Source organism: Marmota monax, unplaced genomic scaffold (assembly GCF_021218885.2).
Source record: "Marmota monax isolate L192 unplaced genomic scaffold, Marmota_monax_Labrador192_F-V1.1 WCK01_AAM20220418_F8-fsc00035, whole genome shotgun sequence".
NCBI lineage: Eukaryota > Metazoa > Chordata > Mammalia > Rodentia > Sciuridae > Marmota > Marmota monax.
In genome coordinates this window covers 1,930,214-1,943,656 of record NW_026691961.1, presented here as the reverse complement: position 1 = coordinate 1,943,656, position 13,443 = coordinate 1,930,214, and the positions used below count along the sequence as shown (strand labels likewise).

The window sequence follows — 13,443 nt, the reverse complement described above, 5'->3', positions numbered from 1 at the left end:
CTGTGGGAGCTTAGGTGATATTTACCTCTTGAGTTCCTGTCTTGACAGACAAAATAAGTGCCTGCCTGGGATATGGATGGGTTCTACTCCGAGGTATTCTTGGGGAAGGTAATTAACCTTACTGGAGTCCATTTACAAATCTGTACAAAATGAGGAAATACCTACTTTTAATAATTGTATTTGGAGAACAATTTGTGGAAAATGTCAGAATAGTGGACTGTGTATGAATTATTTTGTCAGCCTCAGTTTCCTCACCTTTAAAATGAGGAAATTATTACCTCTTCATAAGGTTATTCTGAGAATTATATTAGGGAAAACCCACTGTTAGTGCTTAATAATTGAGGATTGTTTTCAAAGTGCAGAAAAGGCAGATTAGGGCTCCCTGAACCTAGACCATTTACCTTGCTCCCAAGACTTTTTCCTTCTGGATAGGTTGGGCTAGAGGCTTCCCTGTATGCCTTAATTCTATTCTGCAGAGAGAGCCCTGGACCCACTAGGCCTCTGAGACCTCAGTCTGCACACTCTGTTCTTGATGCTTCCACCTTTTGGAAGCCAAAGCTGCCAACTTGGCCTCTTGCAAAACACACATTCCATTCATAAGTGTGTTTGTGCATTTTTCCTCCCACACCCTTCTAGGCAGCCAATGCAGCTGCTAGAGAAGCAGTAGCTCATGGGGGGAGGGGGAAACAAATCAAACTTTTTTAGAGAACTCTTGATTTAGGTTTTAAACACATTATTCCCATTTTCTGGTTTCCCAGCCTATAGTGGGGTAGACACTTAGCCATGTTGTTTTTGTTTCCTTTGTCCTCTTCTTTGTAAATGTCTTTCCTTTTCTATAAATAGAAAAGCCATTAATGGAAATTTGAAAATCCAGGAAAATTAAAATCACATCTAATCCTATAATCTGTCAGAGATTTGACAAGCTTCTCAAACTTTTCCCATCATTATTTAAAAGCAGATAGTTTAATAGCTGCATAATACTGTACATTGATATGTCATAATTTATAAAACACTATCCTATTAACACAAGTTCTTCCCAAGTAATGCTACCAACTATATATTTACATATACACACTTGGCAGATAGTACTTTAAGTTCTTAAGAGAAATTATTGGATTAAAGAGTATTAACAGTAAAGGTTATTTTAATGCCAGAAAGCCTTTACTGTTTGCCAGTATGGATTTGTTTCAAATCTTTGCCACTTTTGGTATTCTAATTTCTATTTTTATGAAAACTCTTTAGATTGGCAAACATCTTTTTTTTTTTTTCCCCCAGAAGCTTTTTGGCCAATTTTTTTCCTTCGGCAAGTTGACCATATCCTTTGCCCATTTTTCTGATGGAAAATGAAGTACTTTTCCATACTGCATTTTTAAGGGCTCCTTACAGATTTAGTGTCAATTTGTTAATTATTACAAACACGTTTCTAGTTTACTTTTTAAGTTTTATAAGTTTCTTCCATTTACTTTTATGGTTAGAATGTCCTGATTGATCTAGAGGTCAACTTCTCACTGCAAGTTCACATATTTCTAATGATTTAAATTTTTCTACTTCCACTTTTATTCTACCTAGAACTTATTTTGGTGTATGGTAACTTTTCCCAAATAGATGATTGGGTCTATCATTACCTATCCAATATAGGAGGAAGCATCCTTTACAAGTCAGTGTATGTACTAGAGCTGGCACTCATGGTTTCTTCTGTTTTGCAATAGAACACTCATATAACTTTCATATATAATATACTAGCAATTTCAGCAGCAACACCCAGGTTAAGAAAAGGGCCCTTAGAGTCCTCATCAGCATGTATTTCTAGACCCTCCACTAGAGTTAATATGCTTTGCTGCTGACTGCATTGTTATTGATCTTTATTTTACCAAGACTTTATTTCATTCAGCCACTCTGAATCAAGGTCAGAATATTACAAAGAATGTTAAACCTAGATAGGCACTAGATAGCTTTAAGACAGGGCATCTCAAAAGACAAAGGAAAGGAAAGGAAATCAAGTTAGGATACCTAACCTCTCCTTCCCAGTCAGACTAACCCTTTTCCATCTGGGTCAAAATTCAGAGTTAGAGGGATGATTTTCAGACCCAGCATAGCCATTTGCTTTGGTAACTGGATGTGACAAGAGGCCAATGCTGAAGTGACTCTTCTGGATCCAGTAGACCACCTTCAGTACACTGACTTGTTACAAGTCCATTCCACATGCAGTTACACTTAGTCTGGCAATTGTGTGAAAGTTGCTTGTCCCTCATCTTACTGAAAATTGAATTTTAGCTGTATGTAACCAGCACAGCACTGACACTTGGAATAGCTCCAGGCTGTATTCAAATACACAAATCAACATCCTGTTTGGGGGGAATTGCCACATGTCTTGGGGGGACATACTAAAGAAAAGTCACCCCTTAGATTTCCCATTCAGCCCCCACCTGATGTTGACCTTGGTCAGGAAGAAAAATCCAACTCAATGAAGAAATCCGAGAACTTTCCCAGCTAGGGAATATAGCCATAATTTCTAAGCCCTTTGCAACTGACAAGAAAAAGCACATTTAATCCCTGCCGCTGTACTTACTTATTTTTAGGAGATAAAAACATGGGGCTAGGAATCTTTGGGGAGGACATCATTGTCTTCACCAAAGAAATGAGTGACATGGTTAGTAACATTCCTAAACACAAACAAGACCTAGGCAAAAAACTACAATGGAAGCAGCTCAGGGTTGAAAGTGGTCCATCATATCAGACTTGTAGAATGTAATGGGAGCCCTGGGGGTGATGTTAGTGAAAACTCACCTAGACAGAAAGTAAGCTCCTAAGAGATCACATGTGACCATGCCAAGCCCTGTCCAGTTCACTATTCCCTGCATTACTCACCCAAAGTCCTTTTGGAGAAGCTTAAAGAGAGCTTGTAATATGATTGAGCACTTTTTTTTTTTTTATCTTACGGGCTTTATAGATTTTCTTTGAAATCCTAACACTCCTGTGGAATTAAGTTTCATTTTACAGATGAGTAAAAGGACAGCTTAGAATTTCACTAACTTGCCGAAGGTCACAGTGGCACTGGACAGTTAAAACAGGTCAACTTACCTCCTTTGCATTAACTACTGCAAAATTAATAGATCCAGGGGCATGCTTAGATTTTTTACTCCTCTTGGGAATTCAGTTAAGATTAGGTAGTGGCCCTATGATGATGACTCATTTGATGTTTGCCTGCAAGTACTGGGGACCCCAAAGGCTTCCAGGGGGTAGAACTTTTTCCAGAATAAATTCACTGTTTTTTTTTTTTTGTTGTTGTTGTTTTTGCAAAAATATCAATACTCAGGTAAACAAATTTATTAAATCCACCAGCAGGTTACCTTCCAAAGTAGAAAAAAAAATTAAAGAGACATCAAAGACAAAAGGGGCCATTTGGAGAGTGCAACAGTGCAGAGAATACAAATAAAAGTTTTAACTTTTGTCAAATTTATATAACCTCAAGAAGCAGACATGCTGGTACCAAACCAAGAGGGATCCACAAAGGTGGAGGGTCACATGAGCAGTGGACTCATCACCTCAGCAGCTTAAGGCAGGATATATGCAAGACCAATTCATCCAAGCCCCATTTGCCTATTGCTTCAAATTCCCTCTTTGCAACCTAAATTCATATTCATTAGTGCAACAGGTAAGAGCAGTTAATCACAACTGAGGACCAGAGCGAGAAGAAAAACACTTCTTCCAGAGGAAGTGTATAAGTGTTGGGGGAAAAAGGACAGCAGCTGCTGAATGGCTTCCTTTGGCATTACCCAAGATTTGTGTTGAAAGTAGCAGGAAAAGCAGGTGGTAGAAGGAGGTTTCTGAGAGCAGGCTGGGTTTCCAAGAAGAGGACTAGGTAGAACACGATGCCCCCACACCTGAATCAGAAGCAGAATCTGAAGGGTTACTCACAGCTATTTGGACCATCTTGGTTTCTGCAACTAGTGCTTAAGCATCAATCTGTCTTTCAAAGGGGAAGGGGAAGCTGATCCTCACCGACATGCAGTCACAGTCCAGGTTAAACGGGATCTATGCTATGTTTTATAGCTTAGTGAGGGAATAATTCTGAGTGGGGGTAGTGGGAATCCCCTCTACACTTAGGAAAGATACTAGGAATAAGAGGAGGATCCATAAATGTCACATGTCCTCAAATGAGTCCTAATTAACATTTCAGTAACAGTCCTTTTAGCTGCTTAAACAAAATACTGCTGGAGTCCTCCAAGGAAGATCTTTGTCCACCAAGAAAGACCTTTGTCCGTTCAGGTATTCAAGTCATTAACCAAACATAATTGACACAAGAAAAATAGGAAACAACTGAAGGAAATAAATTCTAGAAGCAGCTACCTTTGGGCTTTGCTGTACTGAAGACCTCACGAAATACAGCAAACCAAACACTACAAAATATAGATGTTTTGGTTCATAAACTTTTCTACAAGTCTCAGTATTGGCATGGTATATGAGGCCATCAAGTGAAATACCGGGTCCCAACACCCTGCTGTCTCCTGGCCTGAGGACTGAATTTTGGCACCAACCTTAGACAATCAGTACTGTTTCAGACCAATGCCCTGTGGCTTAATCCCTTCCTCTTTCACAAGGAGGCTAGTTGTATCCACCTTTTAGTGGAAGTTTACTGCTGAAAACACTGCCTTGTACATTTTCAATTGTATTTTCCTGGGCCTACAAGTTTGGGATTTGGATCTTCAGCCAGCTCTTTCCATTACCATAAGGGTATCTATGGGGTTGATGTAACTCTTGTGTGTACACATCTGGCAGGATGAGAGGAGAACTACTGAGGCAACCAGGAGCAGCACAGCAAAGTGCCATTAGAGGAGGTAAAGTTAAAAATGATACACTCAAATTTGTCAAGAATGGGGGGAAGTGATTCAATGAAGCAGTATTTCATCTCATATCAGCTGGCTAATAAATTGCTAAAGAAACATCTCTCAGAGCCCTTTGCCCAAACGAAGCAAATTTCTAACACCTACTCTTAGTCACCCTCAAATGTTGCAGATCTTCAACATGGCATCCACATCCTGCCCCTCTCCATCTCACCCTGTTGACACAATGCTAAAATGAGGGGCAAGCATTTGGCTTCTTCCCCCAAATTATTGCTCACCTGCCATGTAGCAGCAAACCTATTTCTACACTGAGAGGAACAGGGGCTTTCCATTTCACAGAAATACAAACCCAACACACACTTCAGATGCTTTCCTCGTGGTCACAAAAGGGTCAAGCGCTGGCCCAGAGCTACTGTAGAAGCTTGACTTCCTTGCTGAGCATCAGGGACTCAAACCTGCAAGTCCCCTCCCTGACTGCTCCCTCTTCTGACTTCTCAACAAAGGGATCATTAAAATATAACCAAAAGTAATTTCTCAATGGCTCTTTCATGGGGAAAGGGGTAAGGAAGCCAAATAGTTAAAAAAAAAACACTGTCAAACCTAATGCACAAATGCAGGCTTATAGTCTGGAGAAAGCATCCAGCCACTTCTAAAGTCCTCAGGTTCTCGGATCTCTTGTGCTCTCTCCCACACACCCTACTGATCTACAGAAAAAAATGTAACTTGGCCAGGTGAAGCCTGCCTCTCCTCCCTCATCCAAACTCTCCTAATCCAGGGTTGGCAAAAACAAGAGTTGCAAACTCTCTGGAAGAGAACGTTCTTTAAGAGAATCTGTACCGAAACTACAACTGAGCCCCCACAACTGGGGACCCTGGAGGCTCTTACACAAGGACTTTTGTGTCTTATTTAGCTACAACAAAAAGCGACACCTGGACTAGGAGCCTTTTCAGCTTTCCAGCAGTGTTGTCAGAGTTTAATGGGGCTGATGGAAAAATCTCTTATCTGCTACTCTAGAAGGGGCAACTATCTGGTCTAGAAATTAAAAAAAAAAGAAAAATGCCAAGTATGTTCAGTATCAATTGTAGAAAAACAGCCTAAACTCCTTAAATAAGCATCTCTGTAAATATGAGAGCCCAGAGCTACTACTAATAAAGGAACTCAAAGCATGCGATTCCTGTCCAGGTTAAGAAATACATACCTGGATGGGGTGGGAGACTGATTAGGGGAGAAAACTCCAAATGTTTAATAGACAAACTCTCATTACCTCAAATGTGTAAAGATTTTTATAAGTTTTTATTTAAAAGATTCCCTTTAATCTGTTCCAAAGTGTTGGAAGCCGAACTGTTACAAGCTCCTGCCATCCACCTTCCAATATAGCTTTTGAGGATATATATGTTAATGGAAAAATAACAAGAGGACCCTCTACTGAAACCAGATAGGACCACCGTTAGTTCCTCAGGCCCCAGTGGCAGTATGGCCAAAGCTGGCCACATGGAGCAAGCAATGTGGGCAACAGGCCCCCATCCTGTAAGGAAGATGTGGGCAAATTCATGTTCTCCTGTAGTAAAAATGGTCAGATTCAGATACGAAAGCCTCCATTATGATGTTCCCTGGCACTCTTCTTACTTACACTTTAAATATCGAAGGCAGCTCCCTCTTTTATGGCCAGTTTAGCAGGCAGAGAAACAAAGAAATATAGATACATATATGTGTATATATATATATTTTATATAGGTAAAATATATACATATTTAATATATGTATATATACATATTTGAGGGTAGAGGAAGGAGAAGAGGATCATGTAAACCTAAACAGTCATCACATTACCCCAAATGAGCCTGACATTAACAAAAAGATAATAAATAACTCCTAGGGGTTAAGTGACAACATGGGTGCAGCAAGAAGGGAAAGGGCACATTTATTAAATACACTGACATTTGTTTGGCAGAGTTCAGACCAGCCCCAGGCTTCTGCACATGCCAGACAAGTAAGCTAGCTGATGACACTCAGAAAGGGGGAAAAAAAAAAGATTCAAGCAGAGCTCCATACCACAGTTTTCCTTCAAGTCAGCTGGCCGGCAGGCACAGTCTTCCGACCACCAGGAACAGAAACTTTGGCTCCAAGACAAATGAAAAACAAAGTATTTCCACTTAAAACATGAAAATACAGAAACTTCATCAAAGAAAGAAAACTATCAAAGAAGTCAACTTCCAGCAAAACTGAGGTAGCACTGCTTTCTCTGCATTCAACGCTTAAGTGGTTCTCAGTACAATGTGTTCTAAAAAAAAATGAAACTGCTCACTTGACTGACAGGTGCAGCATGTTGATGGATAAACTCAACATGAAATGCAATAGGTCAAAGAAGGAATGAGCAAGAAGTGAGGGAAATAGGGATTTTGGATAAATTAGCTTAAAAGGGGGTTGTCACCAGACTGCAAATGCTCTTGATTGGCCTTGGCTCTCCAAGAGCTCTCAATTGTCTGGAAATTAATGCAATGTGGTTAACAGTTAACACTGCTATCAAATCTGGGTAAATCTTTAAAAATAATAATTACAAACTAACTTCAACCATGTAAACAGCACTACACACAGTACAGACCTGCCCTGAAAAACAATATGCAAAACTGAGATCTGGCACTGTATCATTTTGTAATGTTAATTCAACCTAACAGTCCCATTCTCCCCACCCGGCTCTACACCCTCCCCTACCCCCAAAAAACCAAAAAAAAAAAAAAAAAAAAAAAAAAACAAAAAACAAAAAACCTAAATTTGTGCAAGAAATGGCAGGCTTATTCTATCTGAAGGCTTCAAAAAAAGAAGATACACAACATGTAGCCAGGTTCAAATATTTTGGGGGATTCCCCCCCAAAAAAAGAAATAACCAAAATAACCAAAAATGAAGAAAGTGCCTAAAACATGATACAGCATTTTAGAGCCCTTTCAGATACAAGGCAGAGAAAGGTGTAAAGTAGAAAATATCCGGATCTTCGGTAATTTCCAGAAAGGTCCAATTCCTCGCTTGGCTGCAGGGCAGCAGGCAGATCCTTGCTGCTGCTCCTGGAACAGAGCCATTAAGTCTGCTCCTTGGGACACAAGCCCTCGGGCCCTGAGCTGAGTGTGCCTCTCCCTTCTCCTTCTCGTTTCCTTCGTTCCATTTCCCACTCCACAAAGGTATCGAAGAGACTTGGCCAGGCCTCATCTTCACTGTAGTTGCTGAGGTCGGGGCCAATCACCTGAGTGAAGTTAAGGAACATGTTCCAAGTGTCCCGGGAGATGCCCTTGATCCCCGAGGGGTTCTCTGTTAAGAAGTTTAGCCATTGGTCCAACACAGGAGGATTGTTCTGGGTAAAGACTAGTTTCCACAGGGCAATGGCTATTTCCCGATGCAGTGACCGCTGCCCTTCTTCAGAGTCCAGGCCAAACTGAAATGTAAACCTGTAGAGATCCTTGAATTTATCCTCTTGTTTGGCTTCTATTAAGAGGCTAGGGAACCGTGCACAGATCCCGTCAATGCTGTCTGCACTTATTGCTTTGCAGCCATCAAAAAACTCCTTCCTATAATGGGAAGGAAAGGACATAATTAATTATGATAAAAGATATCATTAACAGAGAGGCAACAGACTATAATGACCAAAAGCAGCAAGGCTCTGAGGCCTAAGGATAGGGATTAGAATTCCAGCTCCTCCACTAAGCATTCCTATTTCCTCAGTGATCACACTGAGAACACAGCCTTCATAGGGTTTGGGGGAGGACTAAAGCTAACAGATGTTGACTGCTTCTAACTGTGCCTGGCACTGGGCGGCAACTGATAAAGGTTCATTCACTTATAATCCATTCATCTTCCCAAAGCTAACAGCAAGTCTCCTGCTCTCTGGCCTGTTGTTTCCTACACTGCAATAGGGAAAAAGTCTCCTCCCAGACAGAGAGGCTTTCTGCTTCCTTTTTGATTCTCTAAGGGTTGTTTTATGAATATTTTTGTTGACAGCCAAGGAGACTCTTGAAACCAAGAATTCTGGATGAGCCTGGGCAACTCTGCCACTAGATCTTAAAGTTCTGGTATTAAAAACAACAACTGCATCTGTATTTTAAATACCTGTACGACATGGTCTCACACTGATCGTCTTCCCAGGGGCTGCTGTACTTGCTGAAGAGGTGAGGCATCTGAGGTAGAGAGAGCAACCTACCCACGAGGCCCTAAAAACTAGAAACTGTTCATCTAGGTCTTAAAGTTTGTTCTTACTCATGACCCTGTGCTCATCAAAGCATGCCCTGAGATGACCCTGCCTCACCCTCAACCTCCACATAGATGCATGACTGCGGTAATATCCACAGAACAAATGGCTCCATGGAGTCCCAGAGGGATAGCCCAGAGGTACTCACTGCATGGGCACTAAGTGCCCCGCAGCACATGATAGGCAGACAGTCAATACTGAGTGAGACGAGCAAAGGAGTGAAAGGAAAGAAAGGTTTAAGACAGCAGTGGGGCTGAGCAGCAGCCGGGCAATAGGACTTGCCCTGGATTATTTCTCATTTAACTTCAGGCAAAGATGGCTGGTGTCCAGGTTCTCACAAGCTGCCTGGTAATGCTATGATAGGCTTCCAACCTGACCTACAAAATAGGCAAAGTCTTTATCCTGCGAGAACAAATGTGAAGTACACTTCAGATACAGGAAGCGTTATCAAAATACAAATGCTTGAGCCCTACCCTGAGATTACTTTCAATGAGTCTGCTGTGGTGCCAGGGATGCATTTTTCAACCAATAGGAAAGTCTCAGGGGGTTCTCTGGATTAGAACCACAACTTAAGTCAGAGCATTTAAGCTTCAGAGAATTTTGTCAGCAAAAGTAAAATAAATAAATAAAACTTACCCCAAACCCTGTGAAGTCAACTGTTCTATCCTAGCTGGCACCACTGCCCAAGGGTGCTCTCTCCTCCTCTGTTCACCTACTGACCTGAACTGTTGGGGACTTACCTGGTAAATTTGCACATGGTAGCAGCCTGGAACTTCCAAGCCAAGAGCAGCACTCGAAATTCCGTGGGGTCGACACACAGGTCATTGCAAAAGCGCTCCATGCCTTCCTCCAAAATTGCATCCTCCCGCTCATCCTTGTAGCGCCTGAACAGTTCTTCCAGTCTCTGCAAGGAAGACTCCTCAGCATTGGACTTGGACTCCCTCCCAGCATCTCCGGAGGATGTTGGCAGCTGGCAGGCTTCAGTGGCAGCTTCAGCTTTCTTGGTCCCATTGACGAGGATGTCCCCACCTGGCTTACCACAGGGTGGCACCTGTTCCTCACGGTGGCTTGCCCCTCGCCTGCTGTGTGACTTGCTGCTGGGGTCCCGGTCTCCATTCTTGCTGCCCAAGGTTGATGAGGGATTCTTGCACTTGGTGACACACTGGCCCATGGTGGTGGTGGCCTGGCCTCTAGAGTGGCCCCCTCTGGATTGGATGCCCTCGCTGCCACTGGCCCATGTACCTCAACATGCCATCAGCCAGAGGAGCCAGCCAACCTGGAAAGAAATGAAAAAGTGGTCACCTCTCAACAGAGGAGTGGGGTATGGACACTACCCCCCAGGAACCACTCCATACAGTGACCACTCCATTTCACTGAACCTGAGTTCATCATCACCTCCCTCATAAACCAGCTCTATAAGTCCCCCTGGAAATTCAGGGGCTAGGGTACACATGAAGAACCAGTAAAGGAAATTCCTAGAATTCTTTAAGTTACAAAAGGCTGTTTCATGTGCAGAACCCATCAGAGACTACAGTTGTGACAGGAATGTTCCAGAGGAAATTTGTCTTGCCAACTAGCCATCACATAACAAAGTTATCTGGACTTGGGTTAAGCCGGAAGGTTCATCTCTGGTTCCTAATTTCAATACCCTCAGATTTTCTTTTTAAGAAAGATGAATAAGGAGAAGGGGTGACCATGTCCAAGGTACCTATACAGTCTTATTATGGCCTAAAGAGATTTGCAGCATCAAGACTATGAACAGGGGCCTAGACAAACAGCAAAGTGAAATTTGCTCTCTCCAGACTCTTTCTTGTGCCTGCCCCTCCAGCAGGCGTAATATCCTTTCTCTACCCTGCTCCACTCCCCCACCCACAGAAGTCATCCACCAGCCTGTACACCAAGCAGTTTCCCAAGGAGTAGCTTCTTTTTCACCTCTTTTGGGTCTGCAGCAAGGCTATACAAAAAATGCAAGCCCAGCTCACAATAAATGTGACCATCCTAGAAGACTGTCAGGTCATCTTCCAAAGCAGTATGGCTCCACTTAAAAAAAAAAAAGAAAAGAAAAGCCTGGGCTGGGGTTGTGGCTCAGTGATAGCAGACTTGCCTAGCATGTGTGAGGCACTGAGTTCGATTCTCAGCACCACATATAAAGAAATAAAATAAAGGTTCATCGACAAAAATAATATTAAAAAAAAAAAAAAAAGGCTGATTCACCCTGCACAATCTCTAAATGGTAGGATAACTAACCACTGGAAGAAAAAGAAAAGTCTGCAATGATACATACCAGACTCATCATGGTGGTTTATTAATTGCTTATTGTAATTAATAACTATTAAATGAATTGCCAGAAATGTCTGAGCCAAAGGGAAGGTGATTTCTAAGACTACATTATCCATTCAGGCCTCATCCTTACCTTCAATTAGTTTGCTAGAAAATCCATTTATAATTTACAACTTTCAAAATTTTGCCAGTTGCAGCCACTGAAATTACACTGTTAATAGAAATGTGGATCAGGAGCCAGAAGTACGGAAAGCAGACACCAGACAAAATCAATGTCAGTCCCAGATGGGCCTCCTCAGTTCTAGTGAGCTTTCATGGGCCTCCCTGATATAAATTCAAAGCTCCTGAAAGCCTGGCAGTGGGGCACAGGGCAGTTTTTATGAAAGGCTGAAACTTTAAACTTTACCTTAACTTGACTTCCTCCAAATAGTGTCAGGATAAAATGGGAGTTGTCTTCAAGAGGAAATTCTAAGGGTAAGCTCTGAATGTGCAAGCTTAAAATGAAGTCAGAATCATTCCTGTAGTTACTGGAGACTCATCATATCAGGGAGTGTCCCATTCTCCACCCTCAAAGAGAATAAATGACAAAAAAGACATGTCCACACATGTCCTCAACAGATCTGAAGTTTCAATTCAGCTTCCCAAACACACTGAACCCCTTTTTAGGGCTTTTGTTGTGAAAACGACAGACCCAGGTAAGGTTTTTTTAAAAAGTCTTTTCACGCTTTTAGAGTATAACTAGTAATCCATAAGCACAGCCTATTCAAATTTTCAAAAGGCAAGGGGTTCATTCTTGGAAGACCATCATACCAGAAAAGCAACTGTTCAAGTAGAATTATCTCCAAACAAGGACTGTACCATGTGGAGGGTCTGGTCTCCAGATTTGTGTTTCTAAAGACTGGAGCGCTGAAAGAAACAAAAGGCCCAAACTTACACAAACCCCACATGCTCACAGACTGGCAACTCTGATTCCCAGGCAGGATGACTCACTCACCAGGGTTTACTGCTCAGCTCCTGCTGCTGAGGGAGGCCAGGGCACCGGGTGAGATAAGAGGATTTCTTGGCCTCCACTGACCCACCCTACCCCAGGCCACTCACCCCACCCACATGGGCAGACGCTTCACACTGCTGCTTCCTCCAGAGTCTGGCACCAAGGTGTCCAGGTAAGCACCAAACGGACGGGGCTCCCAAAGAGCCCTAAGTCTCATTCACCCCATCAGCTTTCAATGTAAGAGCATCCTAGACGACCTGACACAGTGGAACCAGCTGAAATCTGAAGGCTTTTAACATTCCCAGCAGATGAGAAAAGGAGGGGAAATCAATGTCGACAGATGATCAACCGGTCAATGTCAGAAGGTCAGATCCTTCTTCCATTCTGGCTCCTTTCTTTGAAAGGCCCTCATTCCAGTTGCCTGTTGAGGCGCATGGTGGTCTCAAGTCAGAAGAAAATATTTTCAGGTCTGATGGTGAATATGGCTTCCTAATTACTCTGATTACTGCCCAGTGGACTCCCTTCTTCAGTGTCTACCCCTTCCCTGGGAAAATACTTCTGCTCACAGAACTTTCCGCAGGCCCAATCACAGTGCTCAGTCCTGCATCTCAGGCGGGCAAGCCTTTTAAAGTTAAAGGTCTCCCTGGATTCACTAACTGTTGACTAATAGCTAATAATAGCAATTATCGATTATTGAGCACTTGATTTGGTGCCAGGCACTATGCTAAGCACTTTAACTCACATACCTCACCACAATCCCCTTTAAAGACAGGAACACTGAGGCACAGAGTAAATTACTTGAGATCCCATACCAAACAGAACCTGGTAAGTCTGGTCCAAGAAACCATGACCTATACCCCCGAGCTATACTGCTGCACCTACCTCCAGGGGAGGAACACCTGGGGTTGGGCCCAGAGTTCATGAGTGACACCACAGCAACCCCAAAACAGCAAATCCTCAACTATCCAGCCACTGGAAGGAAACAATACATGGTTCTGTGCCTAGTGCCCAATAAGGATATCCTCCCCCAGGCCAGGCCAGCCCTGCCACCATGATCCTGGTAGGCAGGGTGCCCATGGGCTCAGCCCCACCA

General features: G+C 42.7%; 1 protein-coding gene across 7 annotated transcripts in view; it reads right to left on the bottom strand.

The window, feature by feature from the left end:
• Window positions 1–7,615: 7,615 nt before the first annotated feature.
• The window catches only part of Dcun1d3 (defective in cullin neddylation 1 domain containing 3), a 32,774-nt gene continuing 26,946 nt past the window's right edge, over window positions 7,616–13,443 (bottom strand). For 4 of the 7 annotated variants that reach the window (XM_046432437.2, XM_046432504.2, XM_046432575.2 and 1 more), the window contains 2 exons: window positions 9,820–10,355; window positions 7,616–8,402 (listed from right to left, as the gene is read on the bottom strand). In XM_046432437.2, the coding sequence (XP_046288393.1) occupies window positions 7,919–8,402; window positions 9,820–10,250 (915 nt within the window). In that variant the 5' untranslated portion in view covers window positions 10,251–10,355 and the 3' untranslated portion in view covers window positions 7,616–7,918. Of the gene's footprint in view, window positions 8,403–9,819; window positions 10,356–11,765; window positions 11,927–13,443 lie in introns of all 7 variants that reach the window. The other 3 variants (XM_046432643.2, XM_046432703.2, XM_058574903.1) reach the window with 1 other exon arrangement.